Source organism: Meriones unguiculatus, chromosome 14, assembly GCF_030254825.1.
Source record: "Meriones unguiculatus strain TT.TT164.6M chromosome 14, Bangor_MerUng_6.1, whole genome shotgun sequence".
Taxonomy (NCBI): domain Eukaryota; kingdom Metazoa; phylum Chordata; class Mammalia; order Rodentia; family Muridae; genus Meriones; species Meriones unguiculatus.
The window spans coordinates 1,398,260-1,424,874 of NC_083361.1; the positions used below are offsets into that span (position 1 = coordinate 1,398,260).

At 65.4% G+C, this 26,615-nt stretch overlaps 1 protein-coding gene across 14 annotated transcripts; it reads right to left on the bottom strand.

The window, feature by feature from the left end:
- On the bottom strand, nucleotides 1-26,315 carry Cic (capicua transcriptional repressor). Of its 14 annotated transcripts, none has more exons than XM_060366403.1 (21): nucleotides 26,171-26,315; nucleotides 20,438-23,194; nucleotides 9,102-9,251; nucleotides 8,786-9,020; nucleotides 8,567-8,696; nucleotides 8,135-8,317; nucleotides 7,889-8,054; nucleotides 6,928-7,130; nucleotides 6,612-6,837; nucleotides 6,014-6,201; nucleotides 4,645-5,869; nucleotides 4,373-4,560; nucleotides 3,344-3,465; nucleotides 3,079-3,245; nucleotides 2,710-2,997; nucleotides 2,284-2,606; nucleotides 1,730-1,980; nucleotides 1,481-1,635; nucleotides 1,263-1,394; nucleotides 997-1,128; nucleotides 1-923 (listed from the first exon to the last, which is right to left on the bottom strand). In XM_060366403.1, the coding sequence occupies exons 2-21, from the start codon at nucleotides 23,181-23,183 to the stop codon at nucleotides 562-564; spliced, it is 7,572 nt and encodes a 2,523-aa protein (XP_060222386.1). In that variant the 5' UTR covers nucleotides 23,184-23,194; nucleotides 26,171-26,315; the 3' UTR covers nucleotides 1-561. The 14 variants fall into 14 exon arrangements, with proteins under 14 accessions (XP_060222386.1, XP_021516839.1, XP_060222385.1 ...); XM_021661164.2 differs by having other exon boundaries at nucleotides 1,481-1,632; nucleotides 2,284-2,603; nucleotides 6,098-6,201; nucleotides 26,171-26,314; XM_060366402.1 differs by lacking the exon at nucleotides 26,171-26,315 and adding an exon at nucleotides 25,385-25,515.
- Nucleotides 26,316-26,615: the final 300 nt, after the last annotated feature.

A 26,615-nucleotide genomic window follows, 5' to 3' on the forward strand; every position in this document is an offset into this window, starting at 1 on the left:
TGTGTTAAACAGCTTTAATCTCGGTCATTGCGGCTTCTCGGCACAGTAAGAAATATTGCACATGATCAACATGTTGTTCTGGGAATGGGGACGACGTAGGGAAATCACCTTCTTAGAAAGTACAACCCAAGTTGGGAGGGCAGAGGGTGGGAGAGTGCCCCACCCCAAACTAACCTGAGTCCAGCCCCTCTGGGGAAAAGGTGGGGTGTGTGAACTCCCCACCACTCCACAGGCATCTCCCTGTGGCCAAGGCTCACACTCCCCTCCAGCCTGCAGCCCTCACAGGAGCCACTCTGTGTAAAGTACAAGTGAAAAGCTCTGAAGGGCTCACGCCTCAGTCCTGTGCGGGAGCGCAGTGGAGGGTGTCTGCCCCTGCGGCCCCCACCACGGGGCGGGAATATATACAAGGGGACAGGCCGCATTCCGTGCCCAACCGGAAAGGACGACAGGGCTTCCTGGGGAGGAGGTCACTGTCCCACTGCTGGCCCCCACTTCCTGCCATCTGCAAACTGTCCACATCCTGAGGGGGTGCTGTGGGTCCGGGATCTTCTCCAGGGCCCCTCACCTGCCCGTGGCAGCTGTGGAGGGGCCGGAGGGCGGAGGTGAGGCCTGGGGGGGCCCCTCCCAGCCAGGCTGCCCAGGCTCTGGCGGTGGAGGCAGTGGCGGAGCAGCTTGGGCAGTGCCAGAGTCCGAGCCTGGAGAGGTGGGGTCGGGACCCCCGGCGGGGCTGGGCGTGGGGACGGGAGTAGCAGCCATGCCAGCCGGGGGCGGTCCGGGGAGGGGGGCCTCAGCCCCGGGGGGCTGCTCGGTGGGAGTGGCGGCCTGCATGATCTTCTGGCGGACCTCCCGGATCTTCAGCTGCAGACACACCTTGGACGGGAAGATGTCCGCGTAGCGGGCCTGGAAGGCCGCTGTGGCCTGGGCTGGGGACGGAAGGGCGGTGAGGTGTGCGGCCGGTCCCCACGGGGGCGCTCCCCAGGTGCGAGCCGCGCTCACCTGAGGGGAAGAAGCCGTGGTCCTGGAAGAGCTGCATGACCAGGGCCCGGCGCTGGTCCAGCGTGCGCCGCAGCGACGAGTAGGGCACTTTGTCGTACTCCAGCTCCCCCAGCACGTCCTCCGCGTCGGTACCTGCCCCGGCACAGGCGGCTCAGCGAGGCCGCGGCGCCCCCGCCCCGCCAGCCCCCTCCACGGGGCCAGCCCCAGCCTCCCCGCTACCCCCACGAGCGGCACTCGTGGAAGCCCGGTCTCCTGAACGCCGGCACCTGTGCGGTCAAAGGTGAAGATGTCCCCCTCGCACTTGGCACTCTTGGGGGTGTTGGGCTCCGAGCTGCAGCTCGATCGTCTCCTCATCTTGCGCTTGGGTGAGGTGGGGTCCTCGGGCGCCGAGTCCAGGTCTAGCCAGACAAGCAGACTTGGTCTGGGCACACGCGGCCCCTGGCCCGGCCCCGCCCAGCCCGCTCGGGGGTCCAGCGCTGCCTACCGGTGGAGTTCTTCCTCTTCTTGCGGTAGGAGCCCAGGATGGCCCGGGGCGAGGTGGCCAGGGACTGCAGCGTGGGGGAAGGCAGCACCTCTTCTGGGCGAAACTCGGGCAGCTCGGCAAAGCGCTCTTCAAAGTCCACTTCCGACAGGACCCTGCTGGGGGGCCAGCAGGGTCACCTCTCCGCCCTGCCTGCTGCCGCCCTTCTCCCACCGTCTCTGGGCGCTCCGGCCGGGCCCCGCCCCTGCTCACTTGTCCACAGAGTCAAAGGTCTTCTTCAGGGGCGGGGGCCGCACCTTCATCTTCTTGCCAGAATTGGCGGCTTCCTTGCGCTCAGGTGTGTCCCCGGCCACCCTCCCACTACTGCCCTCACTGCCGCCACTGCTGCTTCCACTAGGGCCTGTGGCCGGGGCCGGGCTTGGGGGAGTGGGGGGCTCCCCACGGCTCTCCAGGCCCAGCCCAGGGACTCGCCAGTCTGAAGAGGAGCCCGGGAACTTGCTGGCCTGGGGTGGGGACGGAAAGAACACTGAGATTACGTCGTGGGGCCCTGCCCGTAATCCCAGACCTGGCACGGCCACAAGCGCCCCTGAGCCACAGAGACCCGGGCTGGGGAGGAAGTGGGGCAAGGGAGACCATAAGATGAGGAGAAACCAGAGACGAGACAAACCCTTGGCCTCTGAAGGCCAGGATACATAGAACACACACCCCAAACAAGATGAGTGGACACGGCAGACAGGCAGGAGACATCATACGGGCACGAAGGGAGACCAACCGCCAGGGGAGCCCGCAGCCAGCCAGACACTCACGGTCTCGGGGCCTTTGCCGCCAGGTCGCTCCTCAGCAGGCAGGGGAGGAGGGGGGCTGCTCCGGGCAGATGGAGGCCAGGTCTCTGGGGGAGGTGGCGGGGCTGGGGGGGTGGGCTGCCCCTCAAGCTCTGATTCTAGGGCAGCTGGCTCTCGGGCTGTGCCAGAGTCCAGAGACTGTCGGGACGGAGGTCCGGGCCGACCAGTGGAGCCCGATTCAAAAGACCCCACAGGGATGCTGGCTATGGCTGCCTTCACTTTCTGGGGGGCCTTTGGGCTGGGCCGCTGGGCCTTGGGCGCCACTAAGCTGTAGGTCATGGAGCCTGCTGGCAAGGGAAGAGAGCGTCTGCTGAGCCAGGCCTCACGGATGCCCATTCCCTGGATTCCCCAGCTTGCAGAACCCCCTGCCCTGAACTGCCCCACACCTACCTGCAGCAGTGGGGAAAGGGCTAGTTGGGGCTGGAGTGGCAGTGGCAGAGGCTGGTGGGCCCTTGGGCAGAATGGTAGCGGCGGGTGGGGTGGTGCTGGTGGCCACAGTATAGACCAGACTTGGCGGAGCTTGGGAAGGGGGGCCCAGAGGTGCTGAAGTGGGTGCAGGGCTGCCGGGGTAGAACGCTGTTATGACAGGGCCTCCAGGGGCTGTGCAGGCAGGAGGCAGCTGGGGGCTGGGCACAGGTGACACGCCCACCTGGCCAGGAGCCAGCAACGGGGCTTGGCCTGCGGGGAGGAAGACGGTGGGGGAAGCAAGTTAGGGTCTGCGCTGTCTCAACCCCGCCCAGGTCGCCGGCAGCCCCTCACCTGAGAGCAGGGGCTGCACGAAGGCGGGGCCGCTGGGCCCCAGAGACGTGAAGCCCAGGGCCACAGAGCTGGTGGGCCCGTAGGAGGTCACTGTTCCAGCCTGGCTGCAGGTAGGGCTAGTGCCCAAGGGCAGGGTGTGCCCACCCGCTGACTGCACATAGGTGATTCTGCCACAGGAGAGGAGAGGCCAGGAGTCAGCGAGACGGCTGGCCCTCCCCGACCCTGGTCTGGTCTAGAGGTAAGAAAGGGGCCTCGCTGCACTCACCTTGTGGAAGAGGGCAGCAGGACCTTCTGAGGCTGCGACGTGGGTCCCGACATCGTGGCTGGGCTCAGGGGCGGCACCAGGCCACCAGGTGCGCTCACAGGCACGGGAGTCAGCTGGATGATCTGTGGGCGCAAGCATCCACGGGCTAGGGTGAGCCCCGACCCAGCACACAGGCAGGGCTGAGGCCTGGAGCGCAGGAGACCTCAGAGGCGAGACATGCCCGGGTGGGGAGCACAGCCAGGGGAGGACCCGGACTACGAAGAGGGACAGTTGCCAACGCCGACTGCAGCGGGCTGCACAGGCCTTAGGGGAAAAGGCGAGCCTGCTTGTTCTTCTGAGTTCTAGCTAAAATGCTGTTTCCTTTTCACCTCTGGCTCACGATCCTAACCCAACTTTTAAGCAGCTCCACACTTCCTCACTGCCTTCTACTTAGCCTGCACACGTGTGCCTGTCTGTATGCGCTGTACATGTGCGTGTGGACTGTGCACAGGCGGTGCCCGAGGCCTGAAGAGGGCATCTGGGCCCGCTGCTGGAGCTCCAGACGGCTGTGCAGCTCCAGGCCGTGAGGCGGTGCTGGGAGCCCAGGTCCTTTGCAAGAACCCCAAGCCCTCTCCAGTTCCCCCCTCCCCCCCTCCCCCTCCCTGAGGCAGGGTTTTCTGTGGTGGACTGGGATCTCATCAGACTGAAAGCCTTCAACCCAGACAGAGGTCCACTTGCCATCATCTCCTGAGGGCTGGAATGGGCCAGCCACACTGTACCCAGCCCCACACTCCAGCAGCCTCTTACACACCTCCATTGCTAACCCTCACTCGAAAAGGCTTGGCTTTTCTCTCTTCCTCATCGCCCTCCTTCCCAGCAACTGCCAGGATTTACAACTTTCCTGCCTGTTGTTTTTCTTTTAAACTCTAGCAAGAAACCAAGACCAGGACCCAGAGAGAGATGGGGGCAGGGGGCAGGAAAGGCAGCCAGCGACAGGTGGGCTACGAGGATGAAGCCCGACAGTGAAGAGCCACCACCTGAGGGCCTTACCTTGCTAGGTTGCTGGGCACCGTTTTGGACAGGTACTGAGAAAGGCGAGCTGACCAGGGGCAGCGGCTGGCCAGCCCCTCCCCCTCGAACGGACACGCTAGGGGCGGCCAGGGGGACTAGCACCTTCCCAGGCAGCAGCTGGGCGGAGCCACCTGAAGGTGTGGCCTGGACAGGGGAAACTGACTGGGCTAGAAGAGGCGAGAGAGGAGCGGTCAGGAGACAGCCAGACAGGCTTGCGGCCCACACCCCTACAGAGCACGCTCCAGCCTCACCTTTAGCGGGTGGGGCCGAGGGGACGGACTGCAGGATAGGGATGCCAGCAGTGGGTGCAGTGGCAGCCAGGACCTTGCCGTTGGTGGAGGTGCCGGGAGGGAGGGTGAAGCGGAGGCTGGTGGTGGGCGGGGGGCCGCTGGGAGCCGCTGCCTTGGCCCCAGGGGCCTGTGCTGGGGCAGGTGCCACCTGCAGCTGCTGGGGCAGGGTGGGCAGGATGTACTGCACCTGGGTGATTCCCCCAGCCTTGCCTAGGGCACCTGGCTGCAGGATGCCCAGGGGCACGGGTCCATTGGGGCCACTCCCAGCACTTGCTCCTGAGCCTGCAGGGGTCGCACTGCCTGGGGCTCCCTGGGCAATGAACTGAACGGCAGGGGATGCGGGAGCCCCGTAGCCTGGGGTGCCCACCAGCAGGTTGGTGACAGTAGCGGGTGCCTTCCCCACAGCGCCCAACAGGGGTCCAGCTACCAGGTGTGGCGCTGGCGAGGTGGCTGCTGCTGACCTCTTATCCGGATACACTAAACTGACACCCAGAGGGGAGCCCCCAGGCACCCGGGACCCAGTGCCCACTTCAGTCCTGGCACCTACTGAGTCACTGGAAGATGCCTCAGCCCGGCCGGGGGCGGGAAAGGGCTTAGAGGCAATGGGCACGGGAGTGCTGCTGACAGGCCGCACCACGTTGGTGACCATGGTGGCGGCAGGGCGGGGCAGAGGGGCTGCTGGAGCCCCGTAGGCCAGTGGCGGGGCGGGGGCTGAGGGCACTCTGCCCTCCCGCTCCTCCTTGCTGGGAGGCAGGACCAGCGTCTGCAGAATGCTTCCTGCCCCACTGGGAGGTGCTGCAATGACGGAGGGGCCCGGCACCTCCAGGCTCCCGACACTTTCAGGCCTCTTGCGCCGGAAGGCGGCAGGGTCCGTGGGGAGAAACCGAGAGGCCTTGGAGGGTGTGGCTGGGCCCCCACCTCCAGGAGGTGGGGGCCGTAGTGGGACCGCGGTGCAGCCCTGACCAGAATCCTGGGTCTTAAAGGTCCCAGAGCCCAGTGAAAAGGAGGCGGAGGTGGAGACGGAGGCGGAGGTGGAGGCCGGTGAGGAGGAGGATGGGGTGGGGCCATAGCCTTTGCTGAAGGCGACGGGAGGATCCAAGGGCCCCGGAGGCTCAGGGTCCAGGGTGGGACGGCAATGGGTAAAGGAGGATCGGATGACGGGCGAGAACACCTTCCGGCCGAAGCCCTGGGTGAAGGAAAGAGACCTGGGTCAGGAAGTGCAGGCAGCTGGACGGCCATCCCAGGAACCCCTGCCTCTGGGGACGCTGCCGGCTTCAGGTCAACTGGTCTCGGATGTGAGCCCACACTGCCCAGGAGCCCAGGAGCGTGCCTTCTCCAGAGCCAGCTCTCCCGCATCAACAGTCCGGCAGCACTGTCTCTCGGCAGTGGCAGGCCGCAGCTCGGCGATCCTCACCTTGCTGCCCTCTGGGTCCTCCCCAGAGCTGTCTCCACTCTCACTGTCAGTCACCCGTTCCTTGCACTTCAGATCAATGTCAGTGGTGCCAAAGCTGTCATCCGCTGAGGGAGCAGAGGGAACAGTGGGGAAGGGACTGAGCGAGCACAGAACTAACTACCCAGGAGGAAGCAGTCTAGAACAGAAGCTGTGCCCTGGCTTCCAAGCTGAGCCAAGCAGACAAGCGAACGGACGGTGACCACGGTGCCAACACCAGGAGGAGAGCGGCCCTGGCGGCCAGTCCTAGGCCCAGAGCTCCGTGCACCTGACCAATGCAGGACCCGAAATGTGCGCCGGGAAGAGCATCCAGTGCTCTGCTGGGGACGCCCACGTCCCCAGGTTCCCTGCGCGCTGAAGTGTGATTGACGGGACACAGTCACACACACGAGGAGGAAAACGAGCTGAAGGATCCCAGGGCCCCGGATCCCGGCCCCCTGCCCCCATCCCCGAGCCCTTGCCCACAGGGCCCGCTCACCGATGACGTCATCGTCGCCCTCCTCCTCGCAGATGACCATACGCTCCTCATCGCTGGTCATGTCCTCACTGGCTGCGCGCTGGGAGCGGGAGGCTCGGGAGGCCAACAGAGGGGGCCGCCCACCAGTGGCCAAGGTGCCTCCTTCACCAGGGGCTGCAAAAGATCCTGGCGCGCCATACTGGGGGGAAGGCTTTGGGCCGGAGTATGACGCGGGGCCAGAAACCATCTGTGGGACAGGGAGGCGGCAGGGCCGGCTTAGGGGTGAGCCGCCTCACGCAGCCCTCCCCAGCCACCTCCCCGGACCAGCGCCTCAAACCTGGGTCAGCTCTTGCAGTGCCTGGCTGTCCGCCTCCCCTCCGTCAAGACTGTGCACCCCGCTGTGGGAGAAGGCTCTGGGTCGGGCTGAGCCAGGACCCCCAATGGCGTGCAGCCGCTCTGCTCCACAGGGGCCGCTCCCTGGAGCCTTGGTGTCCGAGCTCAGGAGTGTCTGGGCTGTGACCGACAGGAGCTCAGAAGACACTGCAAAGCAGAAGGTGCACAAGCTTAACAGTCAGAAGGCCCGACCAGCCCCGGAGCCGGCCCGACCTTCCCCGCAGGCGGGCTGGGTCCCGAGCCACACGGGCAGAGAAAGGCACTAGTCTCTGGCCCGGCACGTCCTCCCGGAAAGCTCCGGTCCTGCGGGCCTGCAGCCAGCAAGCCGTTCCCCGGAAGCAGACATCTGAGTGTGCAAGCCGGGACACTGGCCCACGAGGTCTCGGCTGGCTAGTTAACCCTGGCCTGTCTGAACCCTAGTGTAGGCGAGAGAAGCAGTACGGTCCCCCGACTCTCAGAGAACGCCATCCCCACAGCCATCACGCTGCGCCTCCAAGGCACCCCAGGACTCCTGGAGTCGGCCGGTCCAGGGCCTAATGGGCGGCAGGCAGCTGCCCCAACTGCGGTCTTGGGGAGCCAACCGAGCCAGGGCTTAAATCTTGACTCTGTGCTAGGCCCATGACTTTAATCAGACAACTCGGCCTTTCTGAGACTATCTCCTCATCTGGAAAAGGGGTCTGGCCTCTGAGCATGTAGTAAATGCTCAATAAACGGCAGCAGGCAATGATTTGTGTTCGGGCCTCTTATCTGCAGCTCCCCGGCTCAGTCACATCAGTCAACTGCCAGTCCCTTTGTGGATGAGTCTCACAGGCAACAGAGAAGAGAAGTTGCTCAGGCAGGGGTTGGGCAAGCAGGGGAGGCTGGCGGCCCTCGGGGGTGCGGGGGAGAGCCAAGGGCTGACTAACCCCCAGGGGCGGCCGCAGTCCCCGTCTCCGACATGCTCCGTTCCCGCGGCTCCTTGTGCCCTCCGGCCAGCCCCAGGCTCGCGGGCTTGGCCTCTGAGCTGGATTTCTTTCGGTCCTTGTTGCACCACTTCCAATCTGGGTGGGCCTTGAAGTGGGCCTCTTTCACCTGGCAGGAGAGGGCAGGGCGAGCCTTCACTCCCCGCCCCGGCAGAGTGCCCCGGGAAGAGCCGAGGGGCGGAGAATTACCTGGAAGGCCAGGTCGTGGTACTTCTGCTTCTCCTTGGGCCCCAGGGCATACCACCACTCCCCCAGGATCTTGCTGACGGTGCGGTTGTCCTGATTGGGGTGCCGCTGGTGGACCAAGGCCCGGTGCCGCTTGCTGAAGATCATAAAGGCGTTCATGGGCCGACGGATGTGGTCCTTCTCCCGCTGCAGTTAACACAGCCCAGAGCGGACAGTCAGGACAGCCCAGAGTGGGACAGTCAGGGCTGCACTCAGGCTCGGGCTGGGGTTAACACAGCCCAGAGCGGACAGTCAGGACAGCCCAGAGTGGGACAGTCAGGGCTGCACTCAGGCTCGGGCTGGGGTTAACACAGCCCAGAGCGGACAGTCAGGGCTGCACTTAGGCTCGGGCTGGGGAGGCCGCAGTGGGGCAGGGCGCAGGGGTAAAGGAAGCACCTTGTTAGGGCTTCGTCCATCCTTCTCGGAAGACGAGTCGCGCTCCTTGGGCAGGGCACTCAGGGACTGGGTGCGGCGCTTTCCGGGGGGCAGAGGCAGCTGAATCTCAGGAGACATGATGGAGAGGAAGCTGTGGGGAGCATCAGGGACAGTGAAGATCGCGGCTGGTTCTCCACCCCGCTCCACACACCCCCCCATGGCAGGCCCTGGGAGACTCACGCATCGTCATGATCGCTCTCAGTCTCGCTGTCCAGCCGGGGCTCTCCCGGAGGGCCAGGAGCCTCCTCCTCAGTGGCGGGAGGGAGACTTTTACCAGGATCCACAACACCCAAAGGGAGTGGAGGTCCAGGCCCTGGGCTTTCAGGGCAGGCGGCTCCAGGGGGCCGCCCAGGGTCAGCACCCCCCGTCCCTCCTGGTGGCTGCTCATGAGCAACAGCAGCCGATTCAGCAGGTTCTAGGAGCAGAGCGGTCCATGAGAGGGCTCCTGGGCTCCCCGGACCCATCCCTGAGCAACCTCACAGCCCCTTCCCCGTACCTTTGCTCTGGTTGGCGGACACAGGGTGGCTGGCAGGTTGCTGGGCTTCACTAGGCTGCACAGAGGGGTCGGGCTGGCTGGGTGCCAGGAAGGGGACCAAGGAGTGCCAGGGGAACACGGCCACAGAACGAGGTTCCACATTTGTCCACACTGTGGGAAGGAGCTGTGTGAGCTGGGCACCAGGCAAGCCCGACCCTGACCTACCAGGTCAAACTCATGCCCAACCTGTGTGAAGCAGCCCCACCCAGCCTTTACACCTTTACACTTTCCCAGCCCCTGGGCCTCTCCAGCAGACAGGGAGAAATCACTAAGGAAAAATACAAAAACAAAACTCCTAAAAAAAAAAAAAAAATTCATTTCTTTACATTTATAAAGGGAAAAAAAAAGGAAAGAGAAGAGGAGCAGGAAAGAGAAGCAGTGCTCAGTGCTCCTGTCCCGGCACCCTCCCCGCCTCCACAGCCCTGCCGCCAGGGACCCAGCCAGAGGAGCTGGCTCCTGCCACTAACCAGGTCACTCTCACTGCCCGTCCCCACTCTGATGTCCTGAGACCTCCGCAAGGCTGGACACGCCTCCCACAAACACGTCACACTCTCGGCCCCTCACCTTGGCGTCCCACTCCCCCTTTCCACCCTGAGGCTAACGGCCTTACTTCCCCTCCCTGTCTCTACTCATTGCCAGGGCCTGGCATCTCCAACAGCCCCAGAGTGAGGAACCACCTCCTTATCCCCATCACCCCCAGCGTCCCCAGCGTCCCCAGAGAGCCAGACCTGCCCCTTCCTGGGTGGAGTCCAGGTGGCTCCCTCTTTTGTCCCCTAAACACACTCCCAAAACCCACCAAGGCACTCCCCTCCCGGTAAACCAAGGGGCTCATCACTCGCCCACTGCGCATTCTCCTCGCCCAGAAAGATGGGAGGGTGTGGTGAACTCTTCAGAAGAAAAGACAGGGACAATGAGACAGGAGAGAACGGCCATGAGCTGCCCAGGGACAGCAGAGTGCCAGGTGCTTCCCTGAGGAGCCGGACAGGAGGGTAACTGCTTCACCAGTGGGCTTCTGGAAGGGCCAACCCTGGGGCCCAGCTCCGCACAAGCGCCGGGTGGGAAAGCGGGCAATCTGCGAGCTGGGACCACGCCTGCTACAACTGAGGAGCAAACCCAGGCTATCAGCGAGCTTCCCCACATTGCCAGGCCACAGGCTCCAGGGGAAGTGGAACCAGCAGAGCAGAGGCCCCTGCTCAGGGGGGGGAGAGGAAAGCAGGGAACCGCCCTATCTCTGATATCCATCACTCCCTGCCTCCCCCTGCTCCAGAGCAACCTGACCTGACGTGACCTCACCCCAACATCTTCACAAATCTAGTCCGGGAGAGCACTATACGAACAACTGGCCTCAAGCCCTGACTCTGAGGGCCTGACAAAGGAAAAGAGCCTAGAGGAAAGAGGGAAACAAAACTGGAAGGCACTCAAGATTCCTAACAGCCCCGGCCCCCACCCCAGGGCCCCCACCCCAGGGCCCCCACCCCAGGGCCCCCAAGTCAGCTAGAGACTCCAACCCCAAGACAGCCTGGCGAAGGTCCTCACCACGGGGAGAGGGGTGGAGAGGCCAGCAGACAATGGGGCAGTCCCCTGGACCTAGCCTCATTCTAGTGTATCACCCCAGGTGTCCCTCCTTCCCCTGTCCTCCCCTCCCACAATCACACCCGAAATACTGCTGCCCTGGCCTGATCGGACCAGCGGTGCTTCCCACAAAACCTGGCCTCGGACCACCAGCATAAGCCCCTCCCTGTCCCCGTGCCACAGCGTCCGCCCACCAGGGCCAGTGCACCCCTATTCCAAGCCACACTCCAAAGCCTGCGACTCTGGAGCCCTTGCCACCAATCGCAAGGGCTCCGCTCCACCCCGTCACTCCAGCACCACACCTGTCCCCACGTCCGCCCCGCTCCTCACTCCCACGGCCAGGCTGCGCTCCACCTGCCGCCGCTACCCGCTCGGCCGCTCACTCTGCAAACTTTCTCTGCCTCCCCTCGCGCTCCCTCACCGCGCAGGTGCTGCGCCCCATCTCCGACATCCGCACCCCGACCCCTCGACCCCGAGGCCCCAGCGCCGGATGCTACTGACCGAACATGCCGAGGCCACGAGAGGCCGCGCCAGACGCGGGGATCAGGGGCCTGTGGGCCGAGTACATGGTCCGGGGCGGCGGGAGCCCGACAGGGGATCGCACCTCCTCAGCGGCCCGCACCGCCGCGCCCGCAGCCCGCCGCTCGGCCGCCGCCGCTCCGGCCCGGGGTGAGCCGGAGGCCGTCGCCGCATGCCCCCCCCGCAGCCCCCTCCGGCCGCCCCACGCGGGGGTCTCCGCCGGGCGCGCCTGCGCACAGCGCCGCCCGCCGCCCGCCGCCCGGGGGGCGGGGGAGGTCAGCGCGAGCCGGGCCCGCCCCGCCCCCCGGCGCGCGCGGGGGCCGTCACGGGGCGCGCGGCCCGGGGGCCATCGGCGCCGCCCCCTCCCTGCCCCTCCTCCCTCGCGGAGCCCGGCGGGCGGGCGGGCGGGCGGGGCGGGGCGCGGCGCGCGTGCGCGGGGGCGGCCCCCTCCCTCCTGCGCTGGCTGCCTCGCTCGCTCGCTCCCTCCCGCCCTCGAAGCTCCGGCGGGTAACGGCTCTGGCCCCGCGCGCCCGGCGGCCGGCCCCGCCGCCCCGCCTCTCCGCGCCCTGCGCCGGCGGCCGGGCACCGGGTCGACCTCGGGTCCGCGGCGGACAGACGGGCCGGCGTGCTTGCGTCCGTGCGCTCCAAGCGAGCCCCGCGCCGAGCCGCCGCCGCCTCCCCGCCCCGCCACTACTACGCGCTCCCCTCCCCCCGCCGCGCTCCCCCCGCCCCTTCCCCGCTTCCCCCGCGGCCTTCCGCGCAAGCCCGGCCCCCTGTGCGCGAGCCCATTGGCTGCTGCCGCCGCGCGCGGGTCAGGCCCCGCCGCGCCCGCCCCCATTGGCCGCCCCGGGGGAACGTCAGTCATATGCAAATAAGGGCGAGGCGGGGCGGGCTGCGGTTGGCTCCCAGCCGGCCGGGGGCGGGCCCGCAGCGGGGTGGCAGGGAGGGCGCACTGCAGCAAAGGCAGCCAGCCAGGGGGGCGGTTCTGGTGCCGCGCTGCAGAGGCCCGACTCCAGGGTGCTGCTGTGTCCATCGCGCGCGAGCAGCGCGCGAGCAACGCGCTCACTCGCGGCGGGGCCGACCTGGCACGCCGGGTCGCGCCGGGAGGACCGACGGCGAAGGGCTGGGCAAATCTTCCGGAGCCCTAACTCCTGTGCGCAGACGGGCGCGTGCAGACGCCTCATGGAAACAGTTCCAGGCCACACCCATCATCGCTTACACACCGCTACGGGCACCGCACGCCCTCGGTCTTACACCCGTGCTGTCACACACGAAGTCATGCTCCACACACCCGCTGACACACATGTGCCACCTAAAGTCCACGACCCCTGCTTAGCTCCCAATGCCGCGTGCCCCCCTCACCCACACGTGCACGCCTCGCTAACACCACGCTCCCAGCAGCCCACGCGAACCGGGCCAGCCGCAGCGGGCACGGTCCACTATGCCCACACTCACTTTCGCACGGCCTTCCTAGCACAGGCTCAGTACCCCGCACCGGGACTCGCCAGTTCACAAACACCATCACACCGACCCCACGCTCCGGCCTGTGGCCTTCCACCATCATTCCACTACAAAGCTCCCACCGCTCCCACCGTCTACCCGTGTGACACGGGGGCACAGCACTGCCCACCCTCTGTTCTTATCTAGCCCCAGCCAAAGGCCCGGGGAAAGGAAGGGCGTCAGGCCGGGGCAGTCACAAGCTGCTGGAAGGCTCGCTGCGCCTCCCGGCTACCGAGGGGGTGATCAGCCTTACTCGGTGTCTATGTGGGAAAATGAATAAACATGCGTGATCAGAGCCAGGGCTCTAACAACTCAGGACTCCAAGTCAAGTGCTCCTGTCATTACTCCAGGCGGAAGCAAACAGGGTTCCAGAAGCAAGACCAAACGATGAAGTCCACCAAGGTAGACGGCTCACAGCGGAGGGTCTGGGGTCTCACCCAGCAGAAGCAGAGGCCTGGGCTGTCACACAGGCTCAGGGGGAGCAAGACTGGGTTCTAGAAAGAACAGGTCTTCAACAGGAGCAGGCAACCCTCCTTTTCAGCCCACCCCCTTCACTGACAAGGCTGAAGGCAAAAACTGGGTAACCTGACCCCAAGGGGACAGGAAGGTCTTGTAACCCTCTGACCTCCAGAGGGCCAGACACTTGGCTGGCAGCCCCCAGGGGGTGGGGGTGGGGGCTGCCAGAGGGACTATTAGGTGACGGCCCCAGACTCAGACCCTCCATTACCTCACCGCCCTAGGGACTGCAATGTGAGGCTGAAATCAATGTGGCCACTATCTCTCCCCTGCTGCCCCCTCCTCTCTACCGTGAGTCACCCACTGGCAGGTTAACCCCTTCCCCACTGCAGGGTGGCCCAGGGGCAGAGCTCAGAGAAGGCTGTCTTCCCCGCTTGTGCCGGGCGAGAAAAAGCCCAGCACAGCGCAGCGGGAAGAGCGGGCCTCACATCTGGGAAGATTGCACATCTGGTGAAACACACAGTACCCATGGAAAAAAGCAGAGGAAGAGGCCCTTTTCAGGGCAGGGTACAACCAAGTGGGGGCCCTGCCTGGCAGGGAGGGGCAGAATCCGGGCGGGAAGGGCCCCCCTGCCCTGGGCACTGGGCCAGCCCTATACTTAGCTTCTATTGTTCGGGGTGGAAGAATGGGGGGGGGTGGATTACGAGTGAAAGGGAGAGAGCAGGTCCTGTCCCCAAACACTCCCCCACTCCAGCCAGCCCCAACCCTGACTGGGGCCTCCCAAGTTGGAAAGGACTGCGTTTCCCTAAAGCAGGGCCCCAGCCCTGTGTGAGGGGAGGCACGCAGCTATCTTTCACTCAAGGCAGGTACTGGGCGGGGCTCGGGCGGGAGCCACCCTCTCTCTGCACCACCCTCCTCAACTCCACAAAAGCTTCTAGCCAAAAACTTAAGTAGCTCCCAACGAAACACGCCATCCTGGCCTGGGGACAGAGAGCCCAGACGCATCAACAGCCACCTGGGGTGGTGCAGGCCAGGGCCTGCCCCGACGCCCGGGGCAAGCTGCCAGGGATGCTGACAGACGGAGGGACAGGTCGACTCACTCCGAACTCATGGCCCCAATTATTTAGCCCTCGAGGCACCATGCCCTCAGCAGCCGCCCTCGGCTTCTCCCCACCCCGGTCTGGGCTCCGCTCACCACCCCAGTGTCCCCAGCTCCCCTCACCCGCTCTCAACATACACACCCACCTACCCACCCACCCACCCATCCTGGGAGGCGTCGGCGACGGCCAGGGTTGCCTGGGGAACGGGCCTAGGATTGGGCTGGCAAGGCTCCACAGGGATGGGGGCTAAAAATAGCGTCAGGGTGAGTCAGTGTGAGGCAGGCTAGGGTAGGCAGGGAGGGCTGGAGGAAAAGAGGGAGAAAGAAGTGGGGGGGCGGGGGGAGATGGGTCCCCGGGGATTGGGAGAAGAGCAGGATGCAGGTGGAGAGCAGGATGGAGATTCAGGGGTGGAAAGGTGCGAGGGCGGGGAGAACTTGTGTGCAAGCTCCTGCGCTGGGAGCGCTGGTCGGCGCGAACAGAAGAAGGCGCCACCGCCCGGCGGAGGAGGGGGCGCCGCCCTGCGTTCCCCCTCCTCTCTCTCCCGGCGCTCACGAGATTTTCCACTAGCCTCCTGGCCCGCGGCCAGTCCCCGGCAGGCCCTACAAAGCCGCTTTGTGCTCCGAAGGCGGGCGGGTGCCCGGCCGGCCTGACACCCACGCGGGCCGCGACGGGGCGCGGGCCAGCTGGCACCCCGTCTGTCTGGGACGGGGTGGGGGAGCGCCCCGCTGGAGGGCCTGGCCACGCGGGGGTTAAGCACACAGAGGGGGGCCTCTGCCAATCGGCGGTCGGAAGGTGCGACGGGAACCAATGGAAGGGACGGGCCCGCCGCCGCGGGGCCGGCGGGGTGACTCCCCGGGCCGCGCGGGAACCCGCACCCCTCGGTGCCGGCGGCCCGGGCGCACCGTCCCGTCCTTTCCGCGAGCAACAGGCGCGGGGCGGGGCACGGGCCCCTCGGCGCACTCGGGCGGCGCCACAGCCGACCCCGGGACGGAGGCTGCCTACCCGCGCCCTCGCGCGGAGCGGGGCCCAGGGACGCGTGCGGGCGGAGGCGGCGGCGCGCCGGGCGAGGGTCCAGCCGCCTGCGGTGCAGCCGCTGCCGCCGGCGGTAATGGGAGCCAGACGCCGTCGCCGCCGCTAATGCGCCTCCCTCCCGGCCACTAATGGAGCCATTAATGCCGGGCGCCAGGGTCTCCCGGCCGCGCCTGCCCCGGCCGCGCATGCGCGCGCCGCTGCGCCTTCGCCCGCCGCCGCGAGGAGGCAGCCTGGGCCCTCGCAGGCCCCGGCCGCGGCTGTTAGGCTTGGGGCCGGGGTCTCCTCGGAAAGTTCCTTCTCCTGCCATCTCCCGCACTAACGCTCTGCCCGCGGTTCTTCCCGGCTCAGATAATCTGCTGCGCTCTGGCACCGAGAGCCGCCCTCCCTCCCCGCTCTCAACCGTTTCTCGGTTTTTCACTTGCCCCAGCTGCCCAGCCTTGCTCTCAAGCCCGACGTGGCGAGGCTTGTCCTCCACAGCACCCATCCTCCAAGTCTGGGCTGTAGTGATGGCCCTAGCTCTACCTGGCTGCAGAGGGGTCATGCACTTTCACCTTCGCATCCGTGCCCGGAACTCATGCTCAGAGCACTCGCTGCCTCTAATGAAACCCTACCTGACGTTCCTCTAAGTGCCCAAGAGCCAGCGCTGTCCCTGACCTCTGGCTTCCTCTGAGGCACCAACTCTCCTGAGACTCTCCCGTCCCATCCTGTATCTGCCTTTTCCACTCACTCGTCCCTAGGACCGCTCCTCCTGCACCTGGCAGAAAGATAAGGATGGAATTGCCTTCCCCGGGACCTGATACTGGTACAGTGCAGGAGCGAGAGTGAACGTTCTGGCGGGAAGAACCTGAGTCAGGCTGCACCGGCCTCTCTCTAGGCCTCATTTCTTCCTGCTGCTCACGGCACAGTGAAATGCCTGGTGCTTTGCACTGACACTGGGGTGGGGGGTGTGGAGCCGTGCCCCCCAGCAGGTAGGAGGCGGGCCATGGGCCCTGCTTCCTGCCACCTCCTCTGGCCGGATCTCCTAGCTTGGCCCACAGAGCCTCCAGCTTCCTGCCAGCGGGGACAGGTGTTGGGTGGGCGGGTGGACAAGCTGGATCCCAACATTTCTCAGCAGGTCTCAGGGGCAAGAATGGACTGTTCCCGTGTGAGGGGCCAAGAGGGAGCTCCTCGGTGACAAGCTCCTTAAAGGGTTAGGCAAGAGGATGGAGGCTCAGCAGGGAAAGGCGTCTGCTGTACGAGCGACCAGAGTTAAAGTGCCAGACTCTCTATGAAGGCGCAGGGAGAGAACTACTACAAAACTGTCTTCCGCCTTCCCTCACACACTAAAAGTTCAGAAAAGAAGGGGTAGCCAGGCGTGATGGCACAGCGGGAGGCAGACTCAGGAGGAGTTCACGGCCAGCCTGGGCTACAATGCCAGCTCAGGACAGCCAGGGCCACACAGAGAAACCCTGCCTTCAAAAATAAATAAATAAATAAATAAAAAATTTAAAAAAAAAATTAAAGAACCTGGCCCAGGTAGAGCCGCCTGCCACCAGGCCTCCCTCTCTGAGCTCAAGCCCCACACCCACATGGTAAAAGGCATGGACTGGCTCCCACAGTCGTCTCTGACATTCACAAATTTCCCGAGACACACATTGGCATACACACACGCACAGCCTCTCTCTCTTGCTCTCTATCTCAAAATAAATAGGTGAACATTAACAAAGAGAGAACCTGACATGCAGAGAAGGGGTAGAAGGCTGGGACAGAGGGCAGCAGCAGTATCTACACAGTGTGAGAGAGCTGAGCCTGGCCGCACACGTCCGTGCCCCAGCACACAGCAGCCGACACGACACGCAAAGTGGACACACTCGGGAGGCAGCCTGGTCTACGGTCTTCCAGGACCACACAGAGAAACCCAGCCTCAAAGAAAAGAAAAAAAAAAAGAAGAAGAAGAAGACTCCAAGGGCCAGCAAGGGCTTTCTGCAACCTCATCTCAAAAAAGCAACAAGCACCTGGACGCACTGGCGCATGCCTGTGATCCCAGCACTTAATGAGGCAGAGGCAGGTGGAGCTCTGAGTTCGAGGCCAGCCTGGGCTACAGAGCAAGTCCAGGACAGCCAGGGACACACGGAGAAACCCTGTCCAAAAAAACACAACACAAACAAAACAAAACAAAAAAAGCAACAACAGCAAAAATAAACAAGGCAAAGTTAAAGGAAAAAATAGGAAAGAGAGGACCAGGGGAGACACAGGACTCCCAGACTGGGATCCAAGCAGAAGAATCTGGGCTAAAACCTTGACAGGGGCTGAAGCCTGAGCAGGGACAAAACCATGAAGTATCTTAGCAGTCCTGAGACAGACAGATAGAGGTCAGAGGTCTAGAGAATGATACAAAGATAGAGACAGAGACAGAGAAAACAGCAGGAGCCCAGGGGGGAAGATGGCTACACCATGATTGGGAGAGAGATAGAAGAAGCCCTGAGAGGACAACTGGAGGGGGGGGCGTCAGTGTCAGCACTGCAAAGCCAAGCAGGAAGCTGCGCCTGGGAGGACCAGGCCAGCCGTGGGACTGAGACCTCTGGCAGGACTACAGGTTGGTATTGGGGAGCAGACGTTCCTTTCCTGGGGAGCGGGGGGGGGGGGGAAGCGTCAAAGGGAGGTGGCAATGGCAGCTGGCTGGCCGAGCCCCAAGCAGAATGCAGAGAATGCCGGCAGCCTGCCCCAGCATGTCCCCTAGAGGAAGCTAAGGCCTGGGGCGGGGGCGGGGGAACAGGGGCAGGCAGGCTGTCCTGGCCCGCCCCCTCACACCTGCTGCCCTCTGACAGAGGGTCAGGCCCTGACATGGAAGGGTAAAAAAGGCCAGGACGGTGACCCTTTTATGCCACCAGACACAGCCAGCCCTCCTTGAACTTTAGAGGCAGTAGGCCCCCAGGCACTGCCTCCCAAAGGCCAGGGAGGCCTCTGGGAGGAGAATGAAGGGTTGCTGCAGCCCTGAGGGCAACCTAGATGCCTCAAGTATGGGTGCAGTCAGGGAGTTGGCGCTAGAAGCGCCCGGACGGGCGCTGGACAAGCCCTAGCAGCCAGGTGGCCTGCGGCGGAGCCTCCTCTCCTGAACCTTAGCTCTGCATCTGGACAGCAGGGCCGGCCGGGAAGCCCTGTTTTACAGCCTCAGGTGGATCTGATGAAAGGGCCGAGCCTGGGGCGAGGCTCATAGTGTGTGCTCAGTAAAGGGCTATTTTAATCATCTTTATCATCATCATCACACTGACAGGACTTAAATGTTCCGCATCTGGAGCCAGCCTGTGTTCAAATCCTGCTGTCTTTCTTCTTGCCCAGGTGACGTTAGGTGAGTGACTGAGGACTGAGCTGCAGGCTCCTCGGCACCTAATGGCCTCCTCACGCTCACTTCCTTAGGCAGGCAAGGGCTCTCGGGAATACTCATCGGGGCTCACGCCTGGCACGCCAGTACGGTCCTGCTGGTGCTCAGCAAGCCGTTCTAGCGGGAACGCCTGGTTGTGAGCCTTATGATCTGGAAGCTAAACAACCTGCGTGAGGCAGACCCTTCCCTGCTGGGGACGTCAGGGCCTTCCCTCGGTCAGGCCTCAGACTTCCTCATCTGGACATGACAGGAGCCTCTCCGAGGCCTGTCCTGGCGAGCCTCCGCATTATCTGCCCTGCTAATGCTGCTCAGCCTGGCAGGCCTGCCCACCCTGCAGGGGCGTGAAAGTACACGTGTGTGTGTGTGCCCCTGTGTGCAAGTGTGTGTGTGTGTGTGTGTGTGCACATGAGCATGCCTCTGTATGTGTGCGCACACACATGTCAAGAGACATTAGCCACGCCGTGTGGGCTGTCAGGAGACGGAGGCCCACACCCGAAGCTCTCAGATGTGCCTACTCTGCAGGGGGAGCCCTGCACCGGCTACAGCAGCAGACGAAGACATGCTGGGGAGAAGCCCCAGCCCCACCTCAGGAAGGAGCGTGAGGGAAGTCACAGCCGTGCCCGGTGCCCTGGCTCTGCAGACGGGCCACAGTGGTGCTTTGTTAAGGGCAAGGCCTGGTTCCTTGGTAAAGCGGCTCCTCCCAGAGCCCAGGCCACAGCAACTGCTACCCACATCCACCACTCCTTCCTTTCCGCCCTCTGCGCCCAGGGCTTGAGTCGTCCCTCCACAGGGAGCGGGGCTCAGGACTCCTCAAAACCTCCCTGGCTCCCCGCCGCGGCTCCAACCGACCCTCTGAGGTCTGGCGCTGGCTCACCAGCCTAGCGCCACATCCCACTGACCCCTCCTTTCGGGGCCATGGGTTCACAGTCCTTAGCCTTCTGATTATCTGCTGCCGCCTCAGTGCCTTTGCACTCCCCCTCCAGGGCTCTCATCCCGTCAAGCTGCAGCTCACAGGCCCTGGGCCCGGCGCCCAGCCCTCCCTCACTTTTCTGGCTGGATCAGCATCTTCTCGAGACTTGCACAGATCCCAGAGCACTGACTACCGACCCCAGCATTCACACGGCCGCTGTTCACAGACAGCGGTCCACTGCGCCCTATCCTGAGGACACAGCTGGAGTCCCAGCAGGCAGGCGGTGAGCTCGGCGCCCGTCTCCAACCCTGGCCCCCACACGGCAGAGGAGGGCCCTTAGGGCCCCGGTCTCCCCTTTTCTTGTGACTAAGCCCCAAAGCCAGACTGCCTCAGTGCGAAGTCACTAAGCTGTCTGTCCTCAGTTTCCCCCAAGCAAGCGCCTTCCTGGCCCCCGCCTACCAGTGACGTAGAGAACAGAATGAGCTAGCATTTGAAAAGGGTCAGCGCAGGCAGGGGTGTGTGGAGAGCACCGTGCTGTGCGCTGGGTGTGAAACGTGGCGAGATAAAGGGTGAGCGGCATTATCTGCTCCTGGCCCGCTCCTCCCAGGCCTGGGAGGTGTCAGCGCCGCTGCGCCTCCATCAGCCCCACAGAGGCCCGACTTGGAGGGGGGGTGTCCTTGGAAGAGCCCCGGCGACGTCCCCAGCAAGCGGCCTGGGGTAGTGCCTCCCCAGGTCTGAGGAGCCGCTTGCCCGGCGGTGAGCCTCACCGTGGCCCTCCTGGGACAGGCGGCCCGGCACCCTCATGGCTCACCCAGCTCGACGGCAGCCCAGCCACCTACCCGCTTACCTGTCCCGGGCCTGCCCATGATGACCTCCTTCCTGGGGGCGGGGTGGCTCGGGTAGCTGCTCGGCACGAGGACTGGCAACAGGGCGGCCGGTGAAGGGTGGAAGGCCACGGGCTGGAAGGGCGAAGAAGCCAGGCCCAAGGTGGGCACGGGCTGGGCCACAGCAGTCGGGGCGGCTGGAGGCACAGTGATGGGCACGGGGGCAGGCAGCGGTGGGGGCAGGCCAGGCTTCCCGCTGGCCGCCCCGGGGGGCACGGGGGTCTCGCGGCAGCCCCTGCCAGGGCCCGCGGCCCGGGCCTCGCCGGCAGCGCCCACGTCTCCGGGGAACTTGGAGGGCAGCGGCACGTCGGGGTTGCGGACGATGACAGGCGAGTCCCGCTGCACGGCGGGCACCCTCCGCACGGAGGGCCCGGGGTCCGAGGTGAGGCCGGCGGGCGGGGGCAGCAGCAGCAGCGGCGAGGGCTGGCGGGAGCGGGAGAAGGGCACGGCGGGCGACACGGCGCGGAAGCCGGCGGGCGTGGAGGGGGTGGGCGTGTGGGACACCGAGTCCACGCCGGCGTCCAGGCCATCGCTCTTGGGGAAGTCCGCGGCGGCGGCGGCCGCGCCCCCGCCGGGCCCCGGGGCCCCCAAGGCGCCCGGGTGGGGCAGCAGCTCGGCCTTCCTGCGCCCGGGGCTGATGGGGACGGTGAAGGTGAGGTTGGTCTGGAAAGTGGGCAGGATGCCGGAGGAGTGGCGCTCGCGGGGCCCGGGCGGCGGCGGGTGGGCGCCCAGGTCCGGCGGGGTGAGCACGCCGGCCTTCGGGGTGCTGGCGCTCAGGTGGCGGCTGCGCACGGCCGAGCGCTGGATGACGGGCGACGCGTTGATGGGGCTGAAGTTGGCGGGGCGGAAGCCGAAGAGCGGCGAGGGCGAGGGCGAGGGCGCGGGCGAGAAGGGTGACTGCGTGGACACGGGCGAGAAGGACGGCGTGCCCGAGCGGGAGCTGCCGAGCGACACCAGCATCACCGCCGCCTCGCACTCGTCGAACTCGAAGCGCGACAGGTCGGCGGGGGCCAGCAGGCGCGGGCGGGAGTCGCCGCGGGCCGCCACGCTGCTGGCCTCGCTGTCCCTCGACGTCTCGTCGCCCCAGTCGAACTCGGCGCTGCCCTCGCGGGCCGCCCCGCCGGCCGCCCGCCCCGCGCCGCCTGCGCCGTCCGCCAGGCCCTCCATCTCTTTGGTCCTCATGGACAGGTGGCGCGAGCAGTAGCCCCGCCGCTGCGACTCCTTCATGCAGCCGTCGCGGGAGCACAGGCGGCGCCACTGCTTGCCGTTGAACTTCTTCCGGATGCCGTTGGGCGTGCACACCACGTCGCCCTTCTTGTACTTCTGCTGCGCGGCGGTGAGCGGCGTGCGGGCGCGCGCGGCCGGGGCGGCGCCCTTCTCCAGCGACGCCACGCTGCTGCTCCGGCTGCCGCCCTGGCTGCCCTCCTGGCAGGGCGAAGGCTGCTCTCCGGGGCGCCCGGGGCCGGCGAAGGCGGGGGACTTCGGGGGCGGCGACAGGAGCTGGGGCGGGGGCAGGGGGAGCAGGACCGGTGCGCCCAGGACTGGGGGGTGCTTCTCCCCCTCCTCACAGCGACTCCCCAGGGTGCTACCAAAGCTAATGTTGGAGACCTCAGCGTCCTCTGGCTGCTTGGGCTCCAAGGAGGAAGGGCCAACGGGCATGGCGGCCCCCGGCTCGGCCGCCTCTTCCTCTGGGCCTGGAGGGTGCCTTCTCAGCAAGGCCTCAGGTTCCCAGGGCGGGCGAAGCAGGCGCAGGCTGGAGCGGGTGACCCACACGGCTTCCTCGGGCTCACGGTGCAGTGGCTGCGGGGCCTGCGGCAGGGGGGCTGGGGGGCTCAGGCGGACCTTATAGGCGGCTGGCTTGGAAGCCACCTCCACCACGACGCCCTCGCGGTAGGCAGCCACGCCAGGCTCCACACAGGTGCAGACAGCTGTGCCCACCATCAGCGCACCCGGCGGTGGCGTGGCATCTAAAACTACGTCCACAGCACCGCCCGGCGCCCCCTCATAGAAAGTCAAGGCCCGGTCCCCGGGAAACTGCACGCCCAGGTCGTGGCTTCGGCGCACCTGGCGCACCACAGCAGGCAGGAAGAGGCCGTCACCGCGCCGGGCCAGCACCCGCTGGGACCTCAGCTGCCGCAGGTCATAGCCACCGCTGGCGCCAGCAGAGGGCCAGGGGCCTGGAGCCTCGGCTGGCTCATCCTCCAGGTCAGCGGAGTGCTCACTGGCCGTGTCCGTCGAGGAGGAGCGCGCAGAGGTGGGTGGCCGCGGGGGCGCGCTCAGGGCAGTGGGGTCCTCAGGGGTCCGCTCCCGCTCTTCTGGGGCCCCCACAGCACCGTGCTCCTCCACATACTTCTTCTTGGGGGCCCGAGACTTGAAGGTGGCCGTCTTGCGGCTGAGCGAGGGCTCCCAGCGGCCGGCCTCCCCATCCCCTTTGGGGTCCTCGGCTAAGCCTGCAGTCAGGTCGCTGGGCTGCAGGTCTGGAGGTGGCTCCTCAGCTCCAGGGTCCTGCTCGGCCTCCTCTTCCTCACCCTCCTCAGCCTCTTCTGGCCCTGCGTGCTCCTGCGGCTGCGCTTCCTCATCGTCCTCCTCGGGCTTGTCTCCTTCCCTGGCCCCTTGCCGCCTCACAGCCTTGGCCCTGGTGGCTGGTGGGGACCTGCTGCCGCTGGCAGAACCTGCGAGGCCAGGGCACGCCTTCTTCACCGGCTTCATCGTCCGTCCACCTGTGCGGCAGGAGAGCAGCAGAGATCATCGGACGCGACAGTGAACACCTACAGACCCAGGGTCCCCGGGGTCCTTGTTTGCTCAGCTGACTGCACCGCCTCAGTTACGCGAGCTCTGGCAAGCACTCAGACGCGGCCTGGCACCCGGGTCTCCTGAGCACGCTCGGCCCCGCTCCTTCGGGAGAGCCGCACACCTGCTCTTTCTGCCGGGGACATGGAGTACACACACAGGCTCCAGTGGGTGAGATCACTGAGAGTGTGCAGCGGGCACTCACACCACCCGGAGCCCTCTGCTACTTTCCCCTCCAGCCTCCCTGGCCTGTGCATCCAGCAGGGCACATTGAGACCCTGCAGCGGACCCGGGATTCTAAACCCGGGTGAGCCGGGGGTTCTAAACCTGGGTGAGCCGGGGTTCTGAACCCGGGTGCTCTAGGGCTCCAGAGTCCACGCTCCTGACCACATTTGTGTGCTGCCTGTCACGTGATCCACGGGACACGCTTGCTTTCACTCTCGCCACACAGAGAGCACACACAGACATGCATGAGCACCGGGCCACAGAAAGGGCGGTGACACGGCTGAGAGGCCAGCCTCTCCCCTCCTCAACTTTCCTTCCGCCCCTCCAGGCAGCCGTGCACGGCCAGGTATTGTGGCAAGGAGGAGGCAGCTGAGAGTCCCTGGGGATGGTGGCCCAGGCTGCTGCCTCCCGGGCCTGCCAGGTCCAGCCATCTTCCTAGATCCTGGCAGGGAGCAGGCAGGGGCATGTTTGGGGCAAGAGCTCAGACCGGCACTGCCACAGGACGGTACAGGAGCACACGCAGGCGCAGAAATCCAGGCACACGTCATCACACAGTGGGACAAGGACGTGCACATCCTGGGTTCTCTGTCCCACTACAAGGGAGTGTCCCCTTCCCCCACCAGCACCCGGCCTGATCCCTGCAGGCCCAGCCCCCACTTCTGGCCTGCAGGCAGCCTCACCAAAACTGCACTGGCTGGGCAGGGTGTCTGAAACGGTCAGCATCCCCAGGTACCCACATATGCCCTCCGACTCCAGGTAGGGGCAGTAGGCTGAGGTCAAAGAAAGCAAGGCAAGCCCAACAAGCCAACCTCACCCACTTCCTGAAGAGTCATTCTGCCCGCCCCTTTCCAGCCGCCCCGAGAAAAGAAAAAACAAAAGGCAGAGCACAACCCCGAAAACTTTACTCTGAAGAGACTTGGAAAACTTGGGGGGCCAAACATGAGTTCGACTCTCCTAGACTCCCCAAACAAACCCAAGGCCCCTCTGACAGTCTTCAGACCCCACAGCTCATGCTCTCCAACTTGGGGCCTTCTCCTTCTGTGGGGCAATCCCCGGGTTTTCACAGGCCAACTCTGAAGAGCCCGGCATTGGTACCAATGCACTCTGGAGCTCAGCAGACTTCAGCGCCACCCCCCACTGACCTGCTGGGGCATGGTTCTGGAGCCTGGGATCGGGTCCCAACTCGGCCCAAACGTAAACCTTTACTCCTACCCAGAGCCTACAAGCACCCCGGCCGACATCCCTTCACCCTGCTGCCTGGACCGGTCTCTTGACCCTGGGGCCAAACCTCTCTCGGGGCCTACTCTTCCTGTGCACCATGGCTAACCAGCAGCCAGGGTCCTGCGGCCCTCGCCTCCCTCACAGAAAGAGAGGACACTCCTGAAGCCCAGGCCACGCACCCCACGGCCTTTAGGGTCTCACTGTTTCTACACCACCACCCCCGACACCATCTTCTCTGACACCCTCTCCCATCTTGTCACCACCTCTACCTGTCTCCTCAGGCACTAGGCCCCTCCTGCTCCCCCCTTCTGGACACCCCACTTATGTCTCCCACACACTCCTCCCAGTCACTCTCCGGTCGGCCATCTCTAGCCCTCCAAATCTGACACCTCTGCCCATCGCCTGTCCACATCACCCCCTCCAACTCGGTCCCCTTGCTGTCACCCTGATCTAGTCCTGTCACCCTCCGTCCCTGCCATCAGAACTCTTCCCCCAGCCACTGCTTTCCCGTCACTCCCCCCTTCCCACCACTTGCTCCACTCTGTCCCCCCTTCCCACACCATTCCGCCCACCTCTTCTGCCCTGTAACCCTTCCCGTCCCTGCCACCTGTCCCCTCTCGGCCTCCAGCTCCCCTCCACCCTCACGCAATGTCAGCCCTGGCCCCGCCCTTCACCTCGGGCTCCGCGGGGTTTCGGGGCGGGGGGCCGTGGCCCCGGCTCAGTCCGGTCCGGTCCCTCCCCGCCCCCCCTCCGGCTCTCCCTCTCGATTCTCCCTTTTTTTTTACTCCAACACACAAAATGGTGAATGGACCTGCAACAGCTGGAGCAACCAGCCAATAGGCGGCCACAACCCCGCTGACCGGCGCCAAGCTAGACCAATAGGAATACGCTGTCTAGTCGGCTCCGCCTGTCACCCGCGAGCGACACTTGCTACCACCAATCGTGTCCTTCCGGCGGCGCCGGGGGCGGGGCCGAATCCCAAGGCCGGCCTCCCTCCGGGACCGACACCAACCTAAGCCTACGACTGCCTCATCTGCCTAGAAGCCTACCGTACCCCGAGTGATGGACACCTGCGCTGACCAATCAACAGACCAGCTACGTGCCGAATGACAGTTACAGTGTCCAATCGCCGCGCACCTTAGGCGGGACCCCGGCCCCTCCGAGGGACAGTAACCAATGGCATTAGGGGAGGCGGGGCTAAGGGACGTGGCCTCCAATGAGCAGGCTCAGGAGGCGTGGCCCGAGCGTTTGTTGACCAGCGGGGCGCAATCCCTGCTGGGAGTGGTAGTCTTCTCCTGTATCCGGCCCGTAGTCGAAAGCACAAGGCAGACTACAACTCCCATGGAACAGAGTGCCTGGAGCCCCGAAGAGCCGGGGCGAGGAGGAAAAGTCGGAAAGGGCAGTTCCTCAGGGGTCTCGCTGGACACCGGGGGCGCCTTAGACCCAGGGCCCCGACTCACCCGGATTCCCCGCTCTGGCGTCGCCGGTGGCTCCTCGCTGTGGCGGCGGTGGAGGCACGAGGGGGCGGTGCAAGGAGCAGCCAACCGACGCCCGCGAGCCCCGCGGCCAATCAGCGACGGCCGGGGCGGCGCGATGACCTCACCGGCTCTACGCTCCCTCCCCTCCCCCACGCGGTTGTTGGTGCCGGTGGCCGAGCGGAGAAGTTTGGGGTGGGGGGATGGGCGGGGAGCCAGTGATGTCACCTCTCCCCCGCGCGATTGGCTGCCGGGCGGCCGGGCCGCGGCCAATCAGCCGTCCGCGACGGTCTGGCGCGGCCCCGCGGAAAGCCCTGTTGCCACCAGCCGCGGACAGGACCTGCGGCGGTGGGGGCGCGCGTGGCCCGGCCCGGGAGGCGCTGGGGTTCGCGCTGCGGCCCGTGGGCGGTTCGCGCCTGGCGGGATCTGT